Here is a 23,713-nt window from a genome sequence, read left to right on the forward strand (position 1 = left end):
CAAAGGGACAGTTTACTGTCTTTCGGACTTTAGAGGGGCCTGACTGTGGCCAGTGGGAGTAGAAAACAATGTCCTGGCATCAGTGGGAGTAAACAATGGCCCATCCTGTTATAGGGTGGGGAATCATTGGTCTCCATGAAAGGAACAGTGCCCCATAGTTGGTATCAATAGGAGGAATAGTCACTTATCGGTGTGAGTGGGAGAAATAGTGCCCCATCATACGTGTCAATGGGAGGAATTGTGCCCTATCCTTGATGTCCCTGGGAGAAAAAGTGGGCTGGATAAAGGCAGGCGAAGGGCCGCATCTAACCCAGAGGCCGCAGTTTGGAGACCACTGGTTTAGTGCTACCAAATTTAACCACTTCCCACCCGGCCAATGCATATATACGGCCGGGTGGGAGCCGTCTACTCCTGATAGGACGTTCAGGAACGTCCTTCAGGAGTAGCGGGATCGCGCGCGCGCGCCCACGCAGCGGCGCGATCCCGATGTGCTCGTGTCACCCGGACACGGCACATCTCAGATCGGCAGGAGGGCTCTGTGATTGGCCCTCCTGATCACATGACGGCCGTGTCCAATCACGGCCGTCATGTGATGTAAACAAACAGCCGGTTGCTAGGCAATCGGCTCTCCTCACACGGAAGTCACCGCTGAGGAGAGGAGAGCAGAACGCTGCAGCCGGCTGATGATCAGTGAGTATGGGCTGCTTTTTACAGCTTTTTACTCACTGATCATCAGTGTAGTGTAAACACACAACACACCACACAGTACAAACACAGTCCCCACATATGTCCCCAAAACACACATGTCCCCAAAACATACATGTCCCCAAATAATAAAAACACATGTCCCTAATAATAAAAACATGTCCCCCACATATGTCCCACTAAAATCACATGTCCCAATGATTATCTGCACACATATGTACGTGATCACCTGCACACATATGTACATGATCATTTGCGTACATATGTCCGTGATCACACAAACCAATTATTATAACTTAACGGAATTTTTTTTACCAAAAACATGTAGCAGAATACATTTTGGCTTAAATTTATGACAAAATTTGATTTTATTGGATTTCTTTTCAAATAGAAAAAAGAAAATATTGTTTTTTTTCCAAATTTCCGCTATTTTTGCGCTTATATCGCAAAAAAAAAAACAGAGTCGTGAATAAATAACACCAAAATAAAGCTCTATTTGTGCGAACAAAATGATAACAATTTCATTTGGGTACAGTGTAGCATGACCGCGCAATTGTCACTGAAAGCGCTAGAGCGCTGAAAGCTGAAAATTGGGCTGGGAAGGAAGGGGGTGAAAGTGCCCTGTATTGTAGTGGTTAAAGTGTTAAATGCCCTTCTGCCTGAATAGCAGCTTTAATGAATTCCTTATTGCTTGCATTTGAAATTGTCTCTGTATCGGAAATGGACAAAACTGAACAATTTATTTTTTGCAGTGCACAGTACATACTGTGCTGTGGTTCTGATGTGTTGTCCCCCACTGTAGTTGAGCATTAAGATGGCACTCTAAATAAATTGCACCGCAATGCAACCCACAATGTGACATATGTTAAAGTGTGATGTGGTAATGCAGGATGAAATGTGTAGTTTACTGCAATGCACAAGTCTCAGGGGGGCCTCACAGTAATGCAAGACAAGGGATCCTGATGATGCTGACCACTTACCTTTTCCAACAGAGTTGCTTCTTTGCTGGATGGACCAATGAGATGTCATTGCATCACTGCTCCTTCCCTAGCAGCATTCTGGGATAATGTGGAAATTACACCTGTTAGGAGTTTTACATTGATGTTCTGCCACTGGTAATGCATCACCAACAGCGGAATCGCCTATCTGACACCTGTCTGACCTTACCTTACTTATTCTCCTTGGGTTTGACAGATGTTATCAGTGACACAAACAGACAAACACTGATTTGGGCACGCTCTGAACTGCAAACTCTTAAAAAAATAGTAATGAGGAAATAAGAAGAATTAGCAATGCAAACATATAGGATTTGCTTGAATATTTGCATGTAGATGTGTCTGGTTTGTGAAGAATCAAACAATCCATCAATCAATATTAGGTAAATTAAAACAGTGAGAAATAAAAGCAAACACGTAAATTTCTAAACATCTACTTACTGCATTGGGTGAAATTTGACTCAGGAAATATAATGAGATCAATAGTTTAGCATTCCTGTAGTATTCGCTGGAGTTTCAATTTAAATAACTATTAAACATAATGCCATGATTTTTTTTTTATTATTTATTCCTGCAACAAATAATAGCTGCTGATGATGTAGCTTTTTCCTTTTGTATAGGTCAGTTTGGTCATGAACGAAGAAATCATTCTGACTGAAGAGTTCACATAACTGTTAGTTTTCTTTTTTTACCCAAAATTACATTGTAACACACAAACACTGTCTTGTCTTTAAGGCACAACAAATCAGTATGCACATTTGGATTGCCAAACCTATAAAACAGACAGCGCAATAATCTTTTTTTAAATCTCATCACCCACTTCCCAACCATCCCTCTGCAAAAAAAAAAAAAAAAAAAAAACACAAACGTAACATCAATTTTCAAAATCAGCTGCTAATAAAATCACAGTAAATTATTATTATTTTTTTTTTCAATAATTTACACAAAATTACAGGTCTAGACATGATTGTCATCATATAGCTGGAGTGCATTCTAAATTCAGATTTTCCGGGTTAGGTAGGTTTATGTCTGATTCACACCTCAGTGCTGAGAATGAGATCCCATTATGAGGAATGTTGAACACCACCTCTTCGGTTGGAAAGCATGCGCCACACTTCGGCAGAGTCCTGCACCTACATGCTCCTTTACGGTGCTAAAAATGAAGGCTTTGCTTTGGCCAATGCTTTCAACTATCAACGGTCCAAGATCAAAGAGTCTCTATGCCGCACTCAGTGTTTCCATTGTCTCTCCTCTAGCAGTCTGAATTATTTGTCATTGTAATGTATTTCCTTTAATTTGTTAAGACAGTCCATGTGTGTAAAAAGCCTGAGGCATTAAATCACACATAAAAATTCAGTGTGTACTTAAAATATATATTTATATACATGTAAAAAAAAGGCCGTCCACGTTGCAAATAGTTACAAATATTCTAATTCCAGTGCTTGATGTAGAGCCAGAAGATCTGAATGACTTGATATTCTCCAAAAAGGCATGTTATTCTGCATTGAAAATAAAAAGGTTAAAATTATACTATAGGTACATTAGTCACAGGTAAAAATAGCATTCTAGAGAGAAATCCGAATGCTGAGAGCACCCTCATTACAACTAATTAGCATAGAGGTTTGAGCCACATCAGATTCAATCTCTTTCTCCGTGCACTTGATGATACCGGTTATTGATATGTATACATTGAAATTTGAAATTCTGGGTAAAGAGCTGAAATAGATATATGTTTGCAGTTTTACCCAAGAAAGAATTTTTTATTTACTTCAGAAACCAGAAACTCTTGTGATTTAGATACACTGAACAATTAAGCCCCATTTGCACCTAATTTGAAGTGCAGTTTGAAGCTTCACCAGAAGCACTTGAACGCTTGAAACTTTTATTTCTATTACACCCATTCACACCTGACTGTAGTGTGGCTTGCATCCTAATCTTTGTTGCAAAAAAAGTACATATGCTTCTTTTGGGGCAGAATCATGTGTTTTGGTCCAAACTGATTTTAATAGGAGTACCTGACATGCGAAAAATGGATGAAAATGCATGTAATGTGTATTTGTCATGTTTGCTTTCCTAGTAGGTTACCTTCCCTTGGCTAAAAATAATTTTAGAAAATCACTAAAACCTGAAAACACATGCAAAAACATGCAAACCTGTACACTTGTACAGATGCTAAAGCAAGACCAGGAAAACAATTAAAGATGCCTAGCTGAAGTGTGAATAAGGCTTCCGTAGGATCTACTATTCCCAACTCTTCTTTACTGCTTTTTGGATAGGGGGAAAAACACAACCAAGAATGTTCACCAGGTAAGCGTACTACCATGCATGTTGCACTGTGATCAGTGACCATGGTGAAAGATGGATTATTCCAAAAGACGTGCTGCTCAACTACTGGGTACTAGACCACTTCCAAGTTTTGGCTTCTTTCCTGCTGGGCCTTAATCCAGCTGAAAATTCCCTAACCTGCCATAGTGCTTCCCAGTTTCAATAGTGCTACAGCATTCTATAGTGGGCCACATTGCCCCTCAACCTCCCACTGTGATGCCAGTCCTCACCATACTGCTGAACCTTTCACAGTACCTCGAGCCCCCTCACTGCCCCCAGTTTTCTTCAGAGCTTCAAGCCTCCCATAGTGCCCCAGCCCCTTCCAGAAACCTCATTCCTTTCAGGGCAACCAAGTGTGCTGCAAAGTACCATAACACCAGTCCCCCACAGAAACACACAGCCTCACCCAGAGCATTCCAGCAATTAATAAAAATGTTGTATTCCCAAACTTTTATTTTTATCACAGTTGAAGCATGGCAGGTTTTCTAAGACTTTACCAGTCTCTGGTCTCAATAAGGCCAGAAGGACATTGCTTACTGTGACACAAAATTTTACATTAGTTTTATTTGGGCACATTACATATCAAGGTATCTAAATTATATCCACTCCATACACCAGATCAAAATATCTGGCCTGGGGGGCAAATGCCACCCCTAGCTTAATCCTCTAATGTTCCTGAATAATCTCCTATCTAACTTGACAGAGAATATGAGGTTAATTAATTGTCCAATGAGCAGGCTGGAGAAACCAAGAAATAAGTCTATCACCTGCAAGATTGTAATGTGGGGCATATGTGCTCAGGCCCAGAAATTGGCTGTGAAAATCTTTTGGCAGTTAAAACACTAAACAGATATATTGATATATATATTTAATTTGCATATTCAGCTGTTTGCCTGGCTTTCCCTTTTAACAGTACTTTATGCCATCAATAGTGCAAGGATACATTACCAACTCATTTTTTTGGTTAAAAAGACTTGCGCTTTACTAGCCACAGCAGGCTGTCAATGTGCCTTGTTCTGTGTGAGGCATGTAGCACTTGAGTCGGTGGGATTTTTTTGTAAATAAACACCCATTTGGTTATTATGATTAGCTGTTGCTGATATGCCTAATAATATAATGCATAGTTGTTACTATATTTATATTGCATTAATGATGTAATCATTTCCTACATCTTCTATGAATGTAGGTTCTTGTGAGATTGTATTGCATCAGTACTAGAAATTAAGCAAGGCTTGACTATTTCAACTATTTGGTTTTAAATGCTGTTAAAGTAACATAAAAATTAGATGGTGGTCAGCATGCTTTGAAACCGGGTATTAACCACGAGGCTCTGGTATTTCAACCAGGTGCAACAACATTAAACAACAGCATTTGTAACCAATAAAATTACCTGGTTTTGTGGTTTCCAGAGTTTAAACTTCGGTCTGTCTATTAGCTGAAGTAGTGACATTACACATTTTCAGGAGGGTAGCAAAAGGGATGAGCTAACAATTTGGCCTGACCACATACTCGGATGTAACTTTGTTTTTCTTAAGCTACTACATATGACAGCTTCCTTCTTCCATTGTCAATATTTGTCAAGAAAGCAGTAAGTGCTGGAATCCACAGTGTCATTTGCAGCCAGAGGTGCCCTCTTGTAAGCAAAGAGTGACCGTTGTCTTTTAATCTTGTCTCTGGTCTGCTCTCTCTTACCTTCTGGGCCTTAGTACTGACTTTTATGCCACGTACACACGAACTGACTTTTCAGGCAGACTAGGTCCATGTGTGGGCTAGTCCGTTCATTTGGAAAGTCTGGCGGACTAGCACACAGGCCAGCGGATTGTCCGCCGGAAAACCGAATCCAGCAGACAATTTTGAGTCAAGACTTCTTTCAAAGTCCGCCGGACTTTTGGGAAGAAAAAGTCCGCCAAAGCCCACACACGGTCGAATTGTCCGCCGGATAGTTTGATCGTGTGTACGCGGCATTATGATTTTCAAGATGCTTTGCAATGTGCCTGCTGCTTAATGTAAGTGCTAGTTTCTAAGTTTCTACTTATTGCTATGGGTTTTTGTTTGTTTCACTATATGGGTTAGTAAACTACATTATATGTTTATTATAATTTTTTGATTTTATCACAGTTAGTCTTTAGGAATATTGTACCTGGTATTCTCCTAAACTCCAATAACAATCTAAAGATTGTAAATCAGTGCTGTTCCGATTGTGCTTTATGGATTCATATTTCAAACATATATGGTGAACCAACAAGTTAGCTATCTATTATTAATAGGCTTTAGACAGAAACTAAGCATACAGTATATCCAAAGACAAAACTTTTTTTCAATTTTGAATAAAGTAGGGGAGGGGGTAACACTGTCAGTGTTTTCTGCTGTATCTTATTAAGGAGATTTCCATGCACATGCTGTCATGTAGACTCAATAGGACGTGGGAGGATATCTTTCCAATGTGAGGGAAATACCCTTTTAGATATCTGCAACAAGAACAAGTGTCCTTATTGAAATATTTCCCCTCTATTCTGGTTTAGGTGGCAATTCAAAATGTTTGATTTACCCTTAATTTCATTCCTGGTGACATTGACATTTCTGGGAAAATTAGAGAGAGCAAATGTCCCTAGCAAGGACACAAACATTCCTACGTGGTTCTAAACCTTTGCCACTCTATCCAAATCTTGCCGTTAGTTAGCATTAAAAGTGTCCAACATAAAAGAGAACCATTTATTGGTAAATTGGAGTTTAAACGCACCCTTAAAATGGTTGTAAAGGGACGGAGATTGAGATGGGTTCCCTATATCCGACCCATCCCTGCTCCTTGGCGTGGTCGCCGGGGACAATGGGGGACCCCGGGCTTCTGGATCTATGCCTGGGTCCCATGTTGTTCACGCTTAGACTGTGGCGTTCCTGCTCTTCCAAATTTGCATTGTCATCACCCTGTTCCCCCCTCTCTAATGTGCTGTTTAATCCTTTAATTCCTGACAGTCTATCGCATGTTCGTATGTTTCCCTGGGCTAGAGAGGGATTGTTCCAGCTCCGCCACTTCGTTCACCCTGTCACGCGTAAACTTAAGCCCTTTTCGGCCCTCCAAACCGACAGTCAACTCCCTAACCACATGCGGTATTCATACCTCCAGATAACTCACTACTTTTCAACTCTTTCCCCCTCTCTCTCCCTCTCCACACCGATGCCTTTTGAGCTGCTCTGCTCCCAGGGCCCCTACCAAGCAAAGCTTATCTCTAGTATTTACCATATACTCCAGCAGAGGTCCTCTCTCACTGCCCTATCCCACTCCTACATGGGCAAGTGGACGCAGCTCCTTAATCAACAAATCACTCTCCCACAATGGTCCAGAATTTGGTCCTCCACCTCTAAAATTTCCAGATGTGTGGCACAGAGAGAGACAGCATATAAAGTCCTACTGTTCTGGTATAGGACCCCCGAGGTTATTCATCGGTATGACGCCTCTCTTTCTCCCATGTGCTGGAGGTGTGGGAGGACCAAGGGCACGCATTATCATATCTTTTGGCAATGCGCTTTAATTACTCCTTTCTGGTCCATGGTATCTCACATGCTCCAGCAAATTTTTGACACCCCCATTCCATTGGATCCTGTCCACCTTCTCCTAGGCCTTCCCTTCCCGGAGTTGGGGAAGGCAGCTAATAAATTAGCTTCCTATGTGCTGCTTGCTGCTAAAAGAGCTATCCCCTCTAATTGGTTGTCTACTCAGCCCCCAACCCAGACTCAGCTGATACAAACCGTCGGGGACATACGCAGGATGGAGCATTTGACGGCTATGGTGGAGGATGGGATTGACCGGTTTGGCGTGATCTGGGCCCCATGGGATGCCTCGATTTTTGGGCTCCCACGGGAGCCCTTGGTACCCCTAGCCACCCGGTTGGTGCCCGTCCCCTAGTGTTCCCTGACCTTCTGGCTCCCTGATGTTTTGTATTGTGTCGGTACTTCAAGTCTGTTTCTGCTGGCCCAAAGGCCATTTGAAGCTTACCTTACCTCCTGAGGAAATTTATAGTGGTATGTAACCCTCTTATGTCAGATATTAGTTACGTTATTGAAGCACCTGCTCAAGACCCCAACCTCTGCTTTACGATATGTGTTGTCTCTCAGCCTTTTTATTTTCATAAGGTTTTACGTAAAACTTTTCTGTTGTTTATTTCCTTTCTGCATTTTATTTTGCTTTGTTTTCTTTTAGTTATTTATTTTTATCCTTCCATTGCTACTGTATATCTGTAGTCACCATGAGGTTATAACAGTCTCTCCAATAAGGTATGCACCAGATTTTCTTTGAATATTGTCAGTTCTGTATCTTTTCATTTTCTGTAAAAAAATTCTCTCAATAAAAATTACAATTTAAAAAAAAAAAAAAAAATGGTTGTAAAGGCTGAAGTTTTTTTTACCTTCATGTATTCTATACATGAGGTAGAATCATGTGTTGGGCAGCTCTCCTCTCAGCCCTCCTATACTTATCCAAGCCCGATTTTGATCCAGCAATGTGCACAAGACCACAAGCCCCAAGGTTCTCCTGGGACTCTCTCTACTGAATGGCTGAGATGCAGCAACAGGAGCCACTGGCACCCGCTGCTGTCAATTACAGCCAGTAAGGTGGGAATGGGGGGTGGGGCTGAGCCACGCTCCCTGTGCCTTATGGACACAGAGAGCTGGCTCAAGAGCGAGCATGTATGAGTGCCCACCCAGCAAGTGTCTTGCTTTGGGGGCACTTAACAAGGGGGAGGGGCTCAGGGCATCGACGGGGGACCTGAGAAGAGGATTGCTCTGTGCCAATCCACAAATGTTTTCCTTTACAGTCAACTTAAAAAAAAAAAGTTTAGCACAGAGTGGGATTATTCCAATACATACACAAACACACACGCACACACACACACACACACACACACACGTAAATACAATGTTAATGGCAAGCAGTAAGACTTTTTACCTTTTTTGCGGCCTGTTCTTCTTCTACACCATCCCCAATTACAACATATACTACTTTTCTGCCAAACCTCTGTATTATGCGTTCAAAGCAACTTTCTTTCCCTGTAAGATAAATGAGAGCAGAATTCAGTAACCTGATAAGCAGTATGCTGCTCAACGTGGGTACTCCCCATCACAACATAAGTTACATGAGAGCCAAATCTGAACGTTACACACTGAAAACAATGTTCTTTGTCTGAAAATAAGGCAAGGCTTACTTCCGTGACTGACTTAGCTATAGTCATTTGCACAGAATTTACTGAGCAGAATTAAACTCAAACTTGTTAGAAAACTCTGTGTCAGAAATTTTAAAAAAGTGCTGCTCATACTGTATATGAAAAAAGATCCAAAAGGAAAAGTGGGGATTGTTCTAGGAAACCGCACACATTCCTTTTTTTTTTTTTTTCAACTCATCCTTGAGAAATAGCTTGAAAAGTGACTGGCTGTTATGGACAACACACAAAAGTAAAAGTGCATAATTATTTTGTTTTTACATTTAGTTTAACATTTTTGCTGTGATATTTTTTGGCTGTACATACACTTTAACACATTGCAATTTTGTGTTCAATCTAAGGTTATTGAAGATTTACAGAGAATACAAAAATAAATAAAAAATATTCCCTCACAAACTGTGATGAGGGAGAAAGAAATACATCCACAATGCACAGGAAAAGGAAAAAACAATATAAATAATAAGTAAAAAAAAAAATTAGACATACAAATATAGGCACACATCTTGGGCCCAGATAGGGTGATACATAATCACAGATAGCCAGACATCGAGGACAATAGGTATGTGGCTGAATGGTATAGACAGAAATGATGATCATATAATATAAATCCCAGCACAAGAATGGTGCCCCGCTCAGTAGATCAGCACATTATTGCAGCTTCCCTTCCCCAAGGAGGGGATGAATATAGCACCAAGCATTAATTGGCCACCATAGAGCTCAATCCTGATCCATGAAACAAAAAAAAGGGGAGGGTAGGGAAATAGGGGAGGTGACTGAAGAGAAAGGCAGGGTGGGGCAGGGAACCCCACCTAATGAAGGCCCCCAAACAAGCAAGGGGGGGTTTCCACCAAAAGAGAAAGATAAACTGACTGGATATTACCCAGCCAGAAGGTCTTATAGCTCAGATGATGCTTTATAAACATTCCAGGGGAGCCAAGTCTGGTGATTCATCAGTGGCGGGGAATAAACAGCTGCACACCAGGCAAGCAGTGTTGCAAGATATGCCATTTGATACGCTTGTACAGACCTGTTAGAACCTGATAGAATGGACAGTAAAACCACTTTTGGTGTGTTAGGGACAGTCCTATCTGTGACTGCAGTGTAGATACCTAAAACAAGATCCCAGACGGCATGGCTAGGGGGTTATTCCCACCAAATGTGTAGTAAGGAACCGATAACTGTAAAGCAGCTCCACAAAGGGTCAGAGATTGTAGGGAAAATCATATGAAGCAAAATTGGGCACCAATACCACCTAGTAAGCAATTTAAAATTGAACTCTTGTGCTTTGCTCGCTAGGGATAATCGATGGGTAAAAGAAAAAGACTTCTCTCAGTTCTCATCTGACAACTGAGTGTCCAGGTCTGCAGCCCATTTGGTTGTGTACTCCAGGAGGTCAGGATGAATCTTGGAGAGGAGGACCTTATAAACTGCTGAATGCGTACGTATGGGTGGAGAATCCTGAAGAAGTAAGAATTCAATTGAATCTGTGTCTCTAGAAAAGGATTCCTTATGAGAGAGAGAATGGAGAAGGAATGCAGTTGTCTATTTTCCATCCATTGGGTGAAGGGTGCCCGTCCCAAGCTGGAAAGAAGGTTTTACCTCTGCAAAGTACTTGCACCAATTGCCTGTGTGCCTGTTTAAACACATTGCAATTTTATTGTAAATGAATACATAAAAAGAACACATTTATCAAAATGGAAATATTAAAACTGGCTGGTATTCGATTATCCACATTTAGCATTTTGGTTATTTCTACTTGAACAATAACCAATGCTCTTACCTATTTTTGTTGCACTATATATATTCTCAATTGGAAATACTCCTCCTAGACTATATAGCAAAACCTTTGAAAGTGCTGGAATAAGCTGCGTTGTCGTCACCAAGACATTCACACTATTACTCCTGAAAAAGAAAGAACATAGTTCACATTAATTAAATTACTTTATAGTACTAATTTATTATACAGCTCCAATTATATCACTCTCTGCCTTCAAAGAAGTTTAATATCCCATGGGACCTTGCTGCGGGCAAGGAGTGATTCCTGTACTGACTGCTTCCTGAAACTCCTCCTCTCAGCTCCTCTGTAGTTCAGAAGGCAGGCTCTGTGAAATGCGTGACACAGCAGTGCCTACTCACAGGACATAGAAAATACAAATCACAGAATTCAAGGAAATAAATGTGTATGTGATCTTCACAAAGTAAGTTTACAAACTTCAAGATCACTAAGATTAATAGGAATATGTTAGTAGTAATTGAATTACAATGTGAAAATAAAGATGTGATTTTACATTTTTACAATAGAAAAGCTTTTTTTTTTTGTGCCAGCAAGAAAATGGTCCACAGTATAACAAAAATATCTCCAATACTCAATCTATAGGCTCAGTTCACAATACATTAGGCCCATCACAGAAAACCCACTATTCTCAGTTCCCTTACTGGGACTCTACATTTTTGCACAGGTGGTGTACTTTTGTTGTTTCTATGAATACTTTGCCTATGGCCTGTACTGTACAGTTAGGATAGTTAGATTTTATACTCTTTTCACTCCTGTCTTTTGCATTGTGATATCACAATCCTTCTGGGAAGATTCCTGTTAAATGCAGAGCAGGTAAAATCTCGAAGACACTTTAGTTCATTGTCAGAGTGTCTTCTTGTGACATTTCAGTAGCTTTGTGTTCCCCAGGAATCTTTCCAAGAAGAGTTTGACTTTGCAGGAGGAAGGGGCCCAGGCAGTGAAATTGACCTTGTATTTTACTGCAAGGTCCATTTTAAGAAAAACTGGATTTACAAGGGCTACATTGTGCTTAGTGTATCAATTTACACTATAACCAATAATTATATCAACAATGTATGCATTGTTATATGTGAGAAATAAAAATATGTATTTTGGATCAATTCACAATCTTTTTTTATTCTAACATATTCCTAGGTCCAAAACTTTCCATAAATGTCATGCTCAAAATATGGACCACTGAGCCTGGCCATGATTACCCCACACAGATAGAATATATACATAAATCAGCATCAATATCTAAGGCTTATGTCTTTATTAATGAGTGAATTGATTTGTTTAAAGATATGTTTGAGTGTTATTTAAAAATAGCAATTTTTGTGACTGTATATTATGTTTATGTTGTGTCTCTGTAATGTGAATGGTGATATCAAATGTAATTCTTTAGGATTAGGTATAGAGAGATGTCTTATATGGGTGTAGAGAAGCAGAAGAATTTAAGAACTACATGTTTATCAGTTGGGGAATACTCTGGAGATATCAATCCACGCTGTATTATGGTGGGAATTCATCTCACTTCCTATCCAGGTATAGTTTTGGGGAGTTATCAGAAAGTGAACATTCCTCTATGAAGACACAGACATCATTTAAAATCACTTATTTTCCAGCCATACTCTGGAAAAAACTATACTGGGAATGGCCTGAAGTTAATGGGTGTTGTCTCTTATTCTGACTGGTTAATAAAAAAAAGCATAGAAAAAATATTTTGCCAGCATACCAAAGATCATAAAGTACATTTCATTTACATTTCAGGGCCACGCAGTACGTCTTCGCCAGGCATGATGATGATTTAAAACAAGCTAAGAGGCAATGCTAATCCTCAAAGTGAAAAAAATATTTACACATTCATTCTGTGAATATATAATAATATACACAGACGATTGCATATCTTCAAAAAAATTTTAAAAATTTAAAAAAGTGTGAATACCCTAATGCATGTGAAAATATCTTGTAAATTGCAATTCTCAATCTCCTGAAGATGTCAACCTCTATAAAAAAAAGTGTAGGATGGGGCCAGGACTCGTCATCACGCATTTTGGCATTGCGACTCAGAACCCCTGTTTCTCTGTACATATAAGGACTTGGAAATGCATTCAAAATGTGAGTGATTTTACTGGACTTTTTTTATTTTTATTTAAATAAGGTCGTTTTTATTGAAAAATAAAATATTTTTGATTTTACTGGACTTTAAAAATAAAGTGTTCTGTGGATTCACACTACTGTGGCTCTATTTGTCTTTATTTATATGTGGTTGCTGGTATTGTGAGCTGGAGAGCTCATTCTTGAAGTGCCAGGGAAGAGTTGGCCTGGATGGTTAATTCATCATTGCTGCCATGACAGTTCTGTAATTGGGCATGCATTAGGGTATAGGCACAGTTTTTTCTTTATTGAAGATACACATTCTCGTGTGCATATTATGAGATATTCACAGGACTTCTGTTGCCTCTTAGCTTGTTTTTAACATCTTTATATTGTATATCAGAATATAGGGAATGCTGCTTTGTCTCCTGACTGCTATTTTGCTGTAAGCACAGTCTTTGTGTTTATTTATGTGATGTGATCTCTTCAACACAGAGCTTTATGGAAAAGATCCTTATCCTTGGTGTGCAGATGACATATTTTCTCTAACATTTAAAACCTAATTGTATCCCTTCCCTACTCTATCCAAAGCAAAAAAAAGGTTTGATTGAAGCTTGGTTCCAACATAAGTGACCATCTTAACCATGTGTAATATATAAAATACATAAATACTCACTAAATATAACAAGTTTGGAATATTTTGCATATATTTTTCATCTAATGTATGTGCAATACATTTTACATATAACAGAAAAAGCATGCTTCATCAGTTAATTTTGTTTCACTTAATAATTCTTACTGTAGTTTGATATACTGTAGCTTGATTTTAGTCACTATGTTACATTTTTCTGGTGAATCTGCCCTTGACAGTATGTTTAAAGTAACCCAATATACTGTGTAAGACAACTGTTAAGGTATGACTAGGATACCCTTACAGCCACGTATGGTCACAAAGATTATGTGTAGTTCTAGAATAAAAACACTGCCTACTATTGTATGGCCTGACCACACTTGTATCTGCTTTAAATTAGTTTGGCAAAAATGTGAATTAGAAAAACAAATCTTAAGTGACATTGTAACTGTGCATTTAGTGATGAAATCTAAACATACATTTTGACTTACCTTGTGTTAATGAGTGATAGTGATTTAAGTGCATTTGAGAGCCAGGAGTCTGTCAGGACTTCAAGATCTGCTCGCAATTGAAGCCAGGCCTCTCTCTTAGCTGGGCCAAAAAGTCCTTCAGCACAAACAGGCAGGAAATCATAGATTAAATGCTGCTTTCATGGAAATGTGAAATGTTTTCTTCCATTAAATTTTCCCCAAAATTTAAAAAAAAATATAGGATACACAACCTTTTATTATTGGGAATTTCTGATTTATTATATGGAAAGGTTCATAGCTGAATCATGGCTTTGTGTATAATGAAATAGCACATAGTTATACACTCAGTGACCCTATACTAAGTGCATAATTTTTTTTCCTTTATTGTATAATAAAGAAATTCTATAACCTGTATGAATTTTCGCTTTTAGAAACATTGTGAAATTAGCTGTTTTGGTTCAAAATTTGCATCCCCAGACTTCTAATTATTATAAATACAACACAATTCTATTATAGCAAACGCCAGAAGAATTGCTGTTTCTAAAATGGGGTCAGGGTAAACTTGGGTGTGCTGCTGCTTGGTCAGATTTAACAAAATAAAACTAATTGCTGTCAGTATAAAAAATGCACTTTTCTTCTATGACTTTTCCTGAATAGACAGTCATTTCTAATCAAAATCTGTTATTGCTTCACAGTGCTTAGTTTAATCATATGCTAAAAAGTGCCCTTGACATATAGTGCTTACCACCTGTTACATAGCATAATAGAGCAACACTACTATATCATTATTAGGACTCTAGCATGGTTTTGAGCAGCTGGGGATGCAAAAGGTGTAATTGTTGTCTTTTGAGTGAAAAATGTAACGAGTAATTATGCTAACAAAAAAATACCAAAACTTTAAACTAAGGTAACCCTATAATTTTAATCAACAACCTGCTTAATATATATACATTTAAAACCCATATTTTTATTCACGTATATTTTGTTTAAAAGTTGAATTACTTATAGTAAATGTTAAATTTAACATGCAGCAGATAATTTGTTTTAAAATTAGTGGAGCTAAACATTTATTTTTGAAAAGCAGACTGTACAAAATACCTCCTACATTGTTCTTGTAAGTATTGTACAGTTCTTTTACTCGTCTATAGCGGAATGCCAGCTTTCTCATCCAGTCCACACCGCCCCTGACTCCAGTCGGTAAACACAGCGTTGTGCTGCTTGCTGCTGCCCGAAAACCATCAGTGGCAAAACTGTAGGAACTATAAGAATGACAATTCTAATCAATATATTGGACGTAAAAAACAAACAAACAAAAACACTTTTTAATGAATTTTGATTTCTAATAAAAAAATAAAAACACATTTATATATGCGGGCACATAATGAGAGAGAGAATCAGTAAAAAAGTATACATTTTATTACAGCATAGTTAAAAAACATATAAACAACATACAAACAACACCCTGTATGGACACAGTTACCAATTACCCAATAATGCAGTTATAGAGGACTGGGCCTACGGTACAAAGATTAATTTGATACCGTATCAAGGTAAAAGAAAAAATTCTGACCCAGTAATGCCTCCAAAAACTTGTTTTATGATGCATTTCACTAAAATATTAGCTTCATCAGGACAGATACTGGGTAGGTGCTGGTAAACTTGTGGCTCAAGGTATGGGAGAACTTGAACAAACTGACAAACAGCCGAAAAAACTAGATTGCATATGTGTGTCTAAAATAGTGAGATACACATATATCATGTGGTCTATGGTAGATACCACTGGTATATAGTAGTTATGTATAGGTATTTGAGTATAAATCACACACAGCGGTAAGTGGTCACAAATGCCCACTATACGCATGTTCAATACAATATCAATAGAACCAAGAGATGGCTTATGTATTTGGACCACATAGGGGGAGACCTTTTGTTGGGGTTAAAGTTGGTATTGCCGCATACATAGGGGAAAAGTGTGCCCCTTTTGGTGCTACATCCCCGTGGACAACTTTCCTTGCTGTGTGTGTTCCATTCGCCTCTATACTTAAGGAGACTGTATTCTTACCCATTTAATAACTTGGTCAGGTATCCATGGGTCATCTCTTGGTACTAATGATATTGTATTGAACACGCTTATAGTGGGAATTTGTGACCACTTACCACGGTGTGAGATTTATACTCAAATACCTATACATGACTACTATATACCAGTGGTAGCTACCATGGACCACATGTGTATCCCACTACCTTAGACACACATATGCAATCTTGTTTTTTTGGCTGTTTGTCAGTTTGGTCAAGTTCTCAGTATCTGTTCTGAGGAAGCTAAAATTTTAGTGAAACACTTCAATGAGCAAGTTTTTGGAGGCATTACTGGATAAAAAAAATTATTTTACCATGATACAGTATTAAATTAATCTTTGTACCAAATGGGAATTACTCTGATCATGTTGTCCATGTACCATGTTTTGGATGAATCACACACAACTTTGTGGTCTCAAACACTCAGGCTTAACATAACCACAGAGGAGAGCTTTGTAGGGCAGGTAACATAGTGGAAGTGGCCCGTGGCAGTAGAGACCTAAAGTTTAAAAGAAAGATCCATTCACAAGATTACAGGTTTGAAATGAGACGTAGCACACAAAAAAGACCAGAAATCTTCTGCTCCATGCAAGAGACAACAACCTATGAACTGTGAACAAATAGTTGGTGAAAGGTAAAACAAATTGGAGAAAAGGCTGATAGTATCAATCTAGTAGTACTCTTAGCTAGAGATGCACCAAAAATTTTGCCGCCTAAACATTTTGGCAAATTTGGCTAAAAATTATGTTATTGGCATTCGGCCATAGGGCCAATAATGGCACAAAAAAGACACCACGATTTTACCGCTAATTAGCAGCGATTTTACCATGATTGGTCTAATTTTACCATGCTGTGCTTATGGGGTTTTTCATAGGTCATGTGACTCAAAAAACACATCAAAAAGATAACACGGATGCGTTAATGATAAGTTCTTGCTGTATTTTCAATGCATTTGGACTGGGTGGTAGCGATGGGCGAAAGGATCGGTCCGAGCATAAGTTCGGGTCAAACTTTGGTTGTTAGGATGTTCTGCAGAACACCGAACAATATGCGGTGTTTGGGGCAAATTCGAAAGCCCCCGGAACCCCATTAAAGTCTAAGGGACTCAAACGTTCAAATTCAAAAGTGCTAATCTTAAAGGCTTATATGTAATTTATTGTCATAAAAAGTGTTTGGGGACCCGGGTCCTGCCCCAGGGGACATGTATCAATGCAAAAAAAGTTTTAAAAACTGCAGTTTTTTTGGGAGCAGTGATTTTAATAATGCTTAAAGTGAAACAATAAAAGAGTAATATTCCTTTAAATTTCGTACCTGGGGGGTAGCTATAATATGCCTGTAATGTGGCACATTTTTCCCACGTTTAGAACAGTCCCTGCACAAAATGACTTTTTTAAAGGAAAAAAGGCAATTTAAAAGTACCCGTAGCTATAATGAATTGTCAGTCCCAGAAATACAGATAAAAGTAATTGAAAAAAAATGGCGTGGGGGTCCTCCCAAATTCCATACCAGGCCCTTCTGGTCTGGTATGGATATCAAGGGGAACCCTGCACCAATTGTTTTTTAAAAAATGGGATAGAGGTCTCCCTCAAAATCCATACCAGACCCGGTATGGAATTTGGGGGGATCCCCACACATTTATTTTTTTAAATTTTGGTTCAGGGTTTCCCTTAATATTCATACCAGACCCATAGGGCCTGGTAATGGACTGGGGGGATCCCATGCTGTTTTTTTAAAATGACTTTTATCTGTATTACCGGGACCGACAATTCATTATAGCAGCGAGTACTTTTAAATTACTTTTTTTCCTTTAGAAATGTCATTTTGTGCAGGGACTGTTCTAAACGCAGGAAAAATGCGCAATTTTACAGGCATACTAGACACCTCCCAGGTACGAAATTTAAAGGAATATTTCACTTTTATTGTTTCACTGTAAGCATTATTAAAATCACAGCTCCCGAAAAAATTGTAGTTTTTAAAACTTTTTTTGCATTAATACATGTCCCCTGGGGCAGGACCCAGGTCCCCAAACACTTTTTATGACAATAACTTGCATATAAGCCTTTGAAATGAGCACTTTTGATTATTCATGTTCGTGTCCCATAGACTTTAATGGTGTTCGCGTGTTCTGACAAATTTTTTGCCTGTTCGGTAGGTTCTGCTGCGAACCGAACCTACTGGGAGGTGTGTTTTTTTGTGAATTTTTTTTCTAACTGACCAAAACTGCAGCAAGCAGGATTTTTGACACCACAATGGAATCGCAACTGACCAGTGTGAAGACATACATAGCATTTAAAGTAATACATTTTTCTTGAGCTTTTCTCGCGCTAAAGGTGGCTGACGATCACACAGTTACATTTTCATGTAAAAAACATATTTTATTATGTTCTCATTACATTTTTTTGTCCTCTGTAATTAAGGCCTTGCTATGCTATATATTTGAATCTTATTCTGTGTGGATGAAGAATGGTGTCTTAGATTCAAATTTTTGTCCCTTCATTAGTCCTCCAGTAGTGGTCTGGTGGTTAGGATGCATTCCAGCTTGCCACTCCTTATTGCATCACTTCTACTGGCTGTGATTTGAGCAGGCTGACTCATAATGTGCATGAGTGAAGGAGTTTTTAAAGGGTTAAATCATCTTTTCAAAAGAATGAAAAGGCAAACTTACGCACAGCATCTTTCATACACCTCCGGTCTCCACTGCATTGTACCTTATGCGATCCTTCATCTGCAACCCTCGCCAGCCATCATAATAGTCTGGCACTTTGAAACATCACTGCACAATCCCAGATACTGTTTAACAACATAATGCAAGCACTGGTACTCACTCACAGGTGAGCGCTAGCTTCATGACCACACTAACCAATGAAAATGCTTTTAAGGCTCCTTTCTTCTGGAATACTGTCTGAGAATAAAGCAGAGATTTTCATTGGTCAGCATGATCACAGGGCCAGCACTGAACTTTGAGTCCTTACAATTGCAGGCACTGTGCTGCTATGCTATCTCCAGCACTGTTTTGTGAAGTTTTACAGTACTGGAAAGTTATGCCAACTGGAGAGGGCATCTGAAGATGGGGATCATATTGGGTACATGCAGCAGGAACTTGAGGGGTTGTGAGGGTGTTTTGTGTTTGCCCACCTTTACATTTTTTATGAAAAGGTGAATTAACCCTTTGCATCTAACACCCCACCACTTTTGATGAAGAGATGGATGGTTGCAGTGTGTGTGGAGCTTAGCTTCATCAAGCCTTTCACTACTCATGTTATTTATACAACACTGGGATAGGTGTTCTATTTTAAGCAGGTGTTATTTGCATATACATCTGAGCATATGCTATTTGTTGAGATATATTGAAGCATATGATTATTATTATATGGGGTTAGACTTTCTTGCTCATTTATGTGTTCAACTGTACTTATTGAATGTTTCAGGCAGTACAATGAGAAATATCAGGGAACTAACCATGTATCAAAATGTTACAGAATAAAGCACAAGGACTATTGACAAATGTCATCGTCAGGCTAAATAGGAAGTAGATCTGTTAGAATACATACCAGAGAATTAACATAGACCAGTGAAATCGGCAATGAAAAATAAATGGGAAAACACATACAGGAGGTTGGTGGTTGCCCACAATAACAAACATTTCATAAAAAGGACAGTTCAATTGGAGAAACCATTGTATGAAGCTATAAATGGCAAATTTACTACATTGTTCATATGTGATACTGTGGCACAAATAAAAATAAAACAAGAAAGAAAAAGGGGCAGAAAGAAAAAGAATGAGAGATAAGGGGGACAAGAATTTGGACGAAGGGAATAAGGATGGGGCAGCGGAGCGGTAGGGAAGGGGCTAATTTATATTTTACCTTGATATTTGTATGAGGACACTCCACTTAATATATTTACTCATCAGCATTTTGTCCACATATGACACAGGTCATTCCAGCATAGGACTCATGGTCAGTCCATTTTTTAGCTGATTAAATGCTTATTGCAGGACTAATGGAAAAGATTTGTTTGAGGATTATTTAAAATGTTTTAAAGGATGTGCTGCCATCTGTGCATGTGCTATTTTGCAAAGAATATTTATTACATTTATGAACTTTAGGCACAGCACTTTGGATAAAAAATTTTTTAGCAGTGTAGAGCTCTTTTGTATGGAAGGTTAACTGTGTTAACTATTTTTAAGTATAGTGTGCCCCCACTATTTTTGCAACCTATGTCACGGTTCCTTTCATCAGTTTTTCTTAATAAATCATTATAGCTTAAAACCTTGTTACCTCAAGTCTTGGCCATTGTCATCAGAAGATACATCATCTACATGGACCTGATCACATTCCTAGAGAAGAAGATGTGCATTAATTAATAACAGCTTATTTTTACATAGTATATATATCTTTCAAGTGACTGTCATGACTGATGCCTGAGCAAGCTTGAAACATTTTATACTGGAGTATTGTGCTGTTTTACGAATAATGCCTCAAACACAAATATCTCTTAAGCCCCATACACACTATCAGTTTTTCTGCTGAGTTTTTCCTTCAGATTTACCCAAACCATGTAATATGAGGTCAAACCTTAGGAGTTTCAATTTGAATGCAATCAGACAGGCCCTTCTACTACATGGTTTTGGTAAATCTGAAGGAAAAACTCAGCAGAAAAACTGATAGTGTGTATGGGGCTTTAAAGTGTATTCTATTTAGAAATGCAAATGACTAATTTACTAATGTGGCAAGGACTAGCATCTTGAAAATAATAAGTTAACATTTTTCTTTGGGTGTATTATCTGTATCTAGCCAGAAGATGGCACCCTAATATACACATTTACAATTTCATCAAAACTCCCCGGAAGTAGGAAAGTATTGCAATTATTAAATAGCTCCATCACATCCAACATTCAATCATTTGCACTATTCAATGCTTCAAATAAAAATTACCCCACATAAAAAAATACTTATAACTCCCTGTGTAACCAACTACTACATAGATAGATAGATAGATAGATAGAAAGTATTTTAAGCATATTTTGAAATGTGCATACAAAATATTCTGTCAATAGGATATTGTCCTTTAAAGTGAATTTGTGTGCCCATTTATACAGGCATCTGCATATCCCTACCAGTTTAGCAATGTTAATATTCAGGTAAACCTGCTTTAAAAAAAAAAAAACAGGGCTGCTATTTTCTGGGTCATTGATGAGGAAGTATACAGACCAAGAAAATTGGGCAAAAAACATTTGCATACTTTAGAAGGAGAGGTCAGACATGGTAGTCTCCATATTTCTCTCATGGGAGGTTTCCTTAGAGCTGAATTTTGGGCACAAAAAAATAAATTTTAAAGAATATAAATCTACTTTGTGTGCACCAAATGCTTTTTCAAACAGATATTACCATGTGAAAGTAGTGATTATATAATTAATGTGCTGTATATAGCCTGTGGAGAGAGCAGAGCTGTGGGTGCCAGCAGGTCTACCCACTACAGGCTGCGTGCAGAAAACCAGAGGAGGGGGCGGATATAAGATTGGTCCCTCTGCACAAAAAGAGAGCACAGCAGTGACCAGCCTTTATAAGGCCCCTTTCACACATGCAGACATTATGTCCGTATTTCATCCATCCATTTGCGGATGAAATACGGACATACATGCACTCCTATGGGATAGCGGGTGTCTGTGGATAAACATCCGCAGACACCCGCTATTGTCCGCCTCCGCTATGGTCCGATTCTGCAGATAGAGGAAAATCCTATTTTTCTATCCATCTGCAGAGCGGATTGGATGAACACGGACAGACGGTCCGTGTTCATCTGATCCCCTATAGAGGAGAGTGGAGAGCTGACAGGGCGGTCCCGGCACAGTGTTGCTCACAACGGAGCGATCCCCGCTGAGCAAGCGGATCATCACGGGGCGGATCATTACTGATCCGTCCCGTGTGAAAGGGGCCTAATGGGAAGCTTCTGCACAGAGGCAAAGTTTTGCACAGATCAGAAAAAATGCACATAGCACACCAAAATTTACTTAAGATTACACATGACTTATATTTAGACAATACTTTTTCATAACGTAGTTCAGCCTTAAACTACAACTGAGAAATACTGTTTTTAATGACTGTGCATACCACACTGCTAATGAAGACACCCGTGTATGTGTCCAGCAACATGCATTTCAAGTGTTTTGCACTTGAATTCAACAGCTTTTATCCCCATTTATAGTGATCTACATGCATTCCTGCATTAAACATATCAAGCCTTTCTAAAAAAGCTGCAAGTTAAAGGCAAGGTATATCCAAAGCTTTTTTGGCTGTACTTCTCCTATGGATCACAGGAATTCTGCACTCCTGTGACCCACTTTCACAGCCCACTGATGTCACAGAACTGGTTGGGATCCACCCAGATCAATGGACTAGCAGCTAGCTCAACCTCAAAACTAGTGGCTGAGATCCTAAGCCATCTGCTCCCTGCCCTGCAGCCCGGTGCTCCAATGAGCACTGGAGGGACAGAGCAGAGAGGCAATGACTGACAGTCACCAGCTCTCTGCAGCCTGAAGACTGAGAGCTGAGCAATCAGTGGTGTTTGTTCGCTCAGTTCTCGGTCTAGAGCAGGCTGGGGACAGATGCAGCAATGGACTGATGCTGCATCCATCTAAGTGAGCACAATTTTTTTTCTCACCTAGGTGAGTAAAATTTTGATTTTCACAAATCCCATACTTCTTTTTTAAACCAGCTTTCTATTTTGTTGGTTCAAGAATTTTGCAGTTGAAGTCGCTGTATTTTTAAAACAGCGATCTACAGCCCCAGGCAGTATAACATTTGTGTAGCCACTTTTAAAAGCTGGGTAGAACGCTGGCACATCTTTGGAAAAAGTAAAAAAAAAAAAAAAAAAAGCAAGGAATGAGACTTCTTGGAAGTCTTGTAGAAGTACTGTTGACTAGGAACATGAAACAACATTTTTATAGCTTGACTGGGTTAACTGTTTGCTGCCAAAATTGTTTACATGTTTTTAGGTCTTAAAATTGCTTAAACCCCCCAAAACCATTATCAATTCTCTAAAACAGAGACCTTGGAGAATAAAATGTTGCTATTATTTAGGTCACACTATATTAGGCCAACGATTTATCAAACTAATAAAGGTAATTTTAGCGCACACAATATATTATTCAATATTTGGTAAAATAGAAAAGATAAAAGATGAGATTGTGTTGAGTAGATAGATACCAAACATGTCAACCTTTAAAAAAATGAAATGTAACAAAGTATGGTATACAGAATTGTCCATAGATGACACTTCAAAATCCTTTACAGCTCATCAATTTAGAATATGAATAATGGCTCTAGAATTTTTGCTTTCACCTTGGCCAGCACTGCAATATCTAATACGCATGACACAAGAGGGTTGATTTACTAAAAGAAAATAGACTCTGCAAGTGCAGT

The 23,713-nt window shown here is 38.8% G+C and overlaps 1 protein-coding gene across 22 annotated transcripts in view; it reads right to left on the bottom strand.

Annotated features, from left to right (window-relative positions):
- Positions 1-2,242: 2,242 nt before the first annotated feature.
- EYA4 (EYA transcriptional coactivator and phosphatase 4) overlaps positions 2,243-23,713 on the bottom strand; it is a 390,196-nt gene continuing 368,725 nt past the window's right edge. For all 22 annotated transcript variants that reach the window (XM_077486829.1, XM_077486826.1, XM_077486831.1 and 19 more), the window contains 6 exons: positions 20,570-20,628; positions 15,309-15,469; positions 14,232-14,346; positions 11,019-11,140; positions 8,968-9,068; positions 2,243-3,199 (listed from right to left, as the gene is read on the bottom strand). In XM_077486829.1, the coding sequence (XP_077342955.1) occupies positions 3,119-3,199; positions 8,968-9,068; positions 11,019-11,140; positions 14,232-14,346; positions 15,309-15,469; positions 20,570-20,628 (639 nt within the window). In that variant the 3' untranslated portion in view covers positions 2,243-3,118. The remainder of the gene's footprint in view (positions 3,200-8,967; positions 9,069-11,018; positions 11,141-14,231; positions 14,347-15,308; positions 15,470-20,569; positions 20,629-23,713) is intronic.

The sequence above is a fragment of the Lithobates pipiens genome, unplaced genomic scaffold, assembly GCF_037356315.1.
Source record: "Lithobates pipiens isolate NorthernLeopardFrog02 unplaced genomic scaffold, aLitPip1_a1.2 Scaffold_18, whole genome shotgun sequence".
Lineage (NCBI taxonomy): Eukaryota > Metazoa > Chordata > Amphibia > Anura > Ranidae > Lithobates > Lithobates pipiens.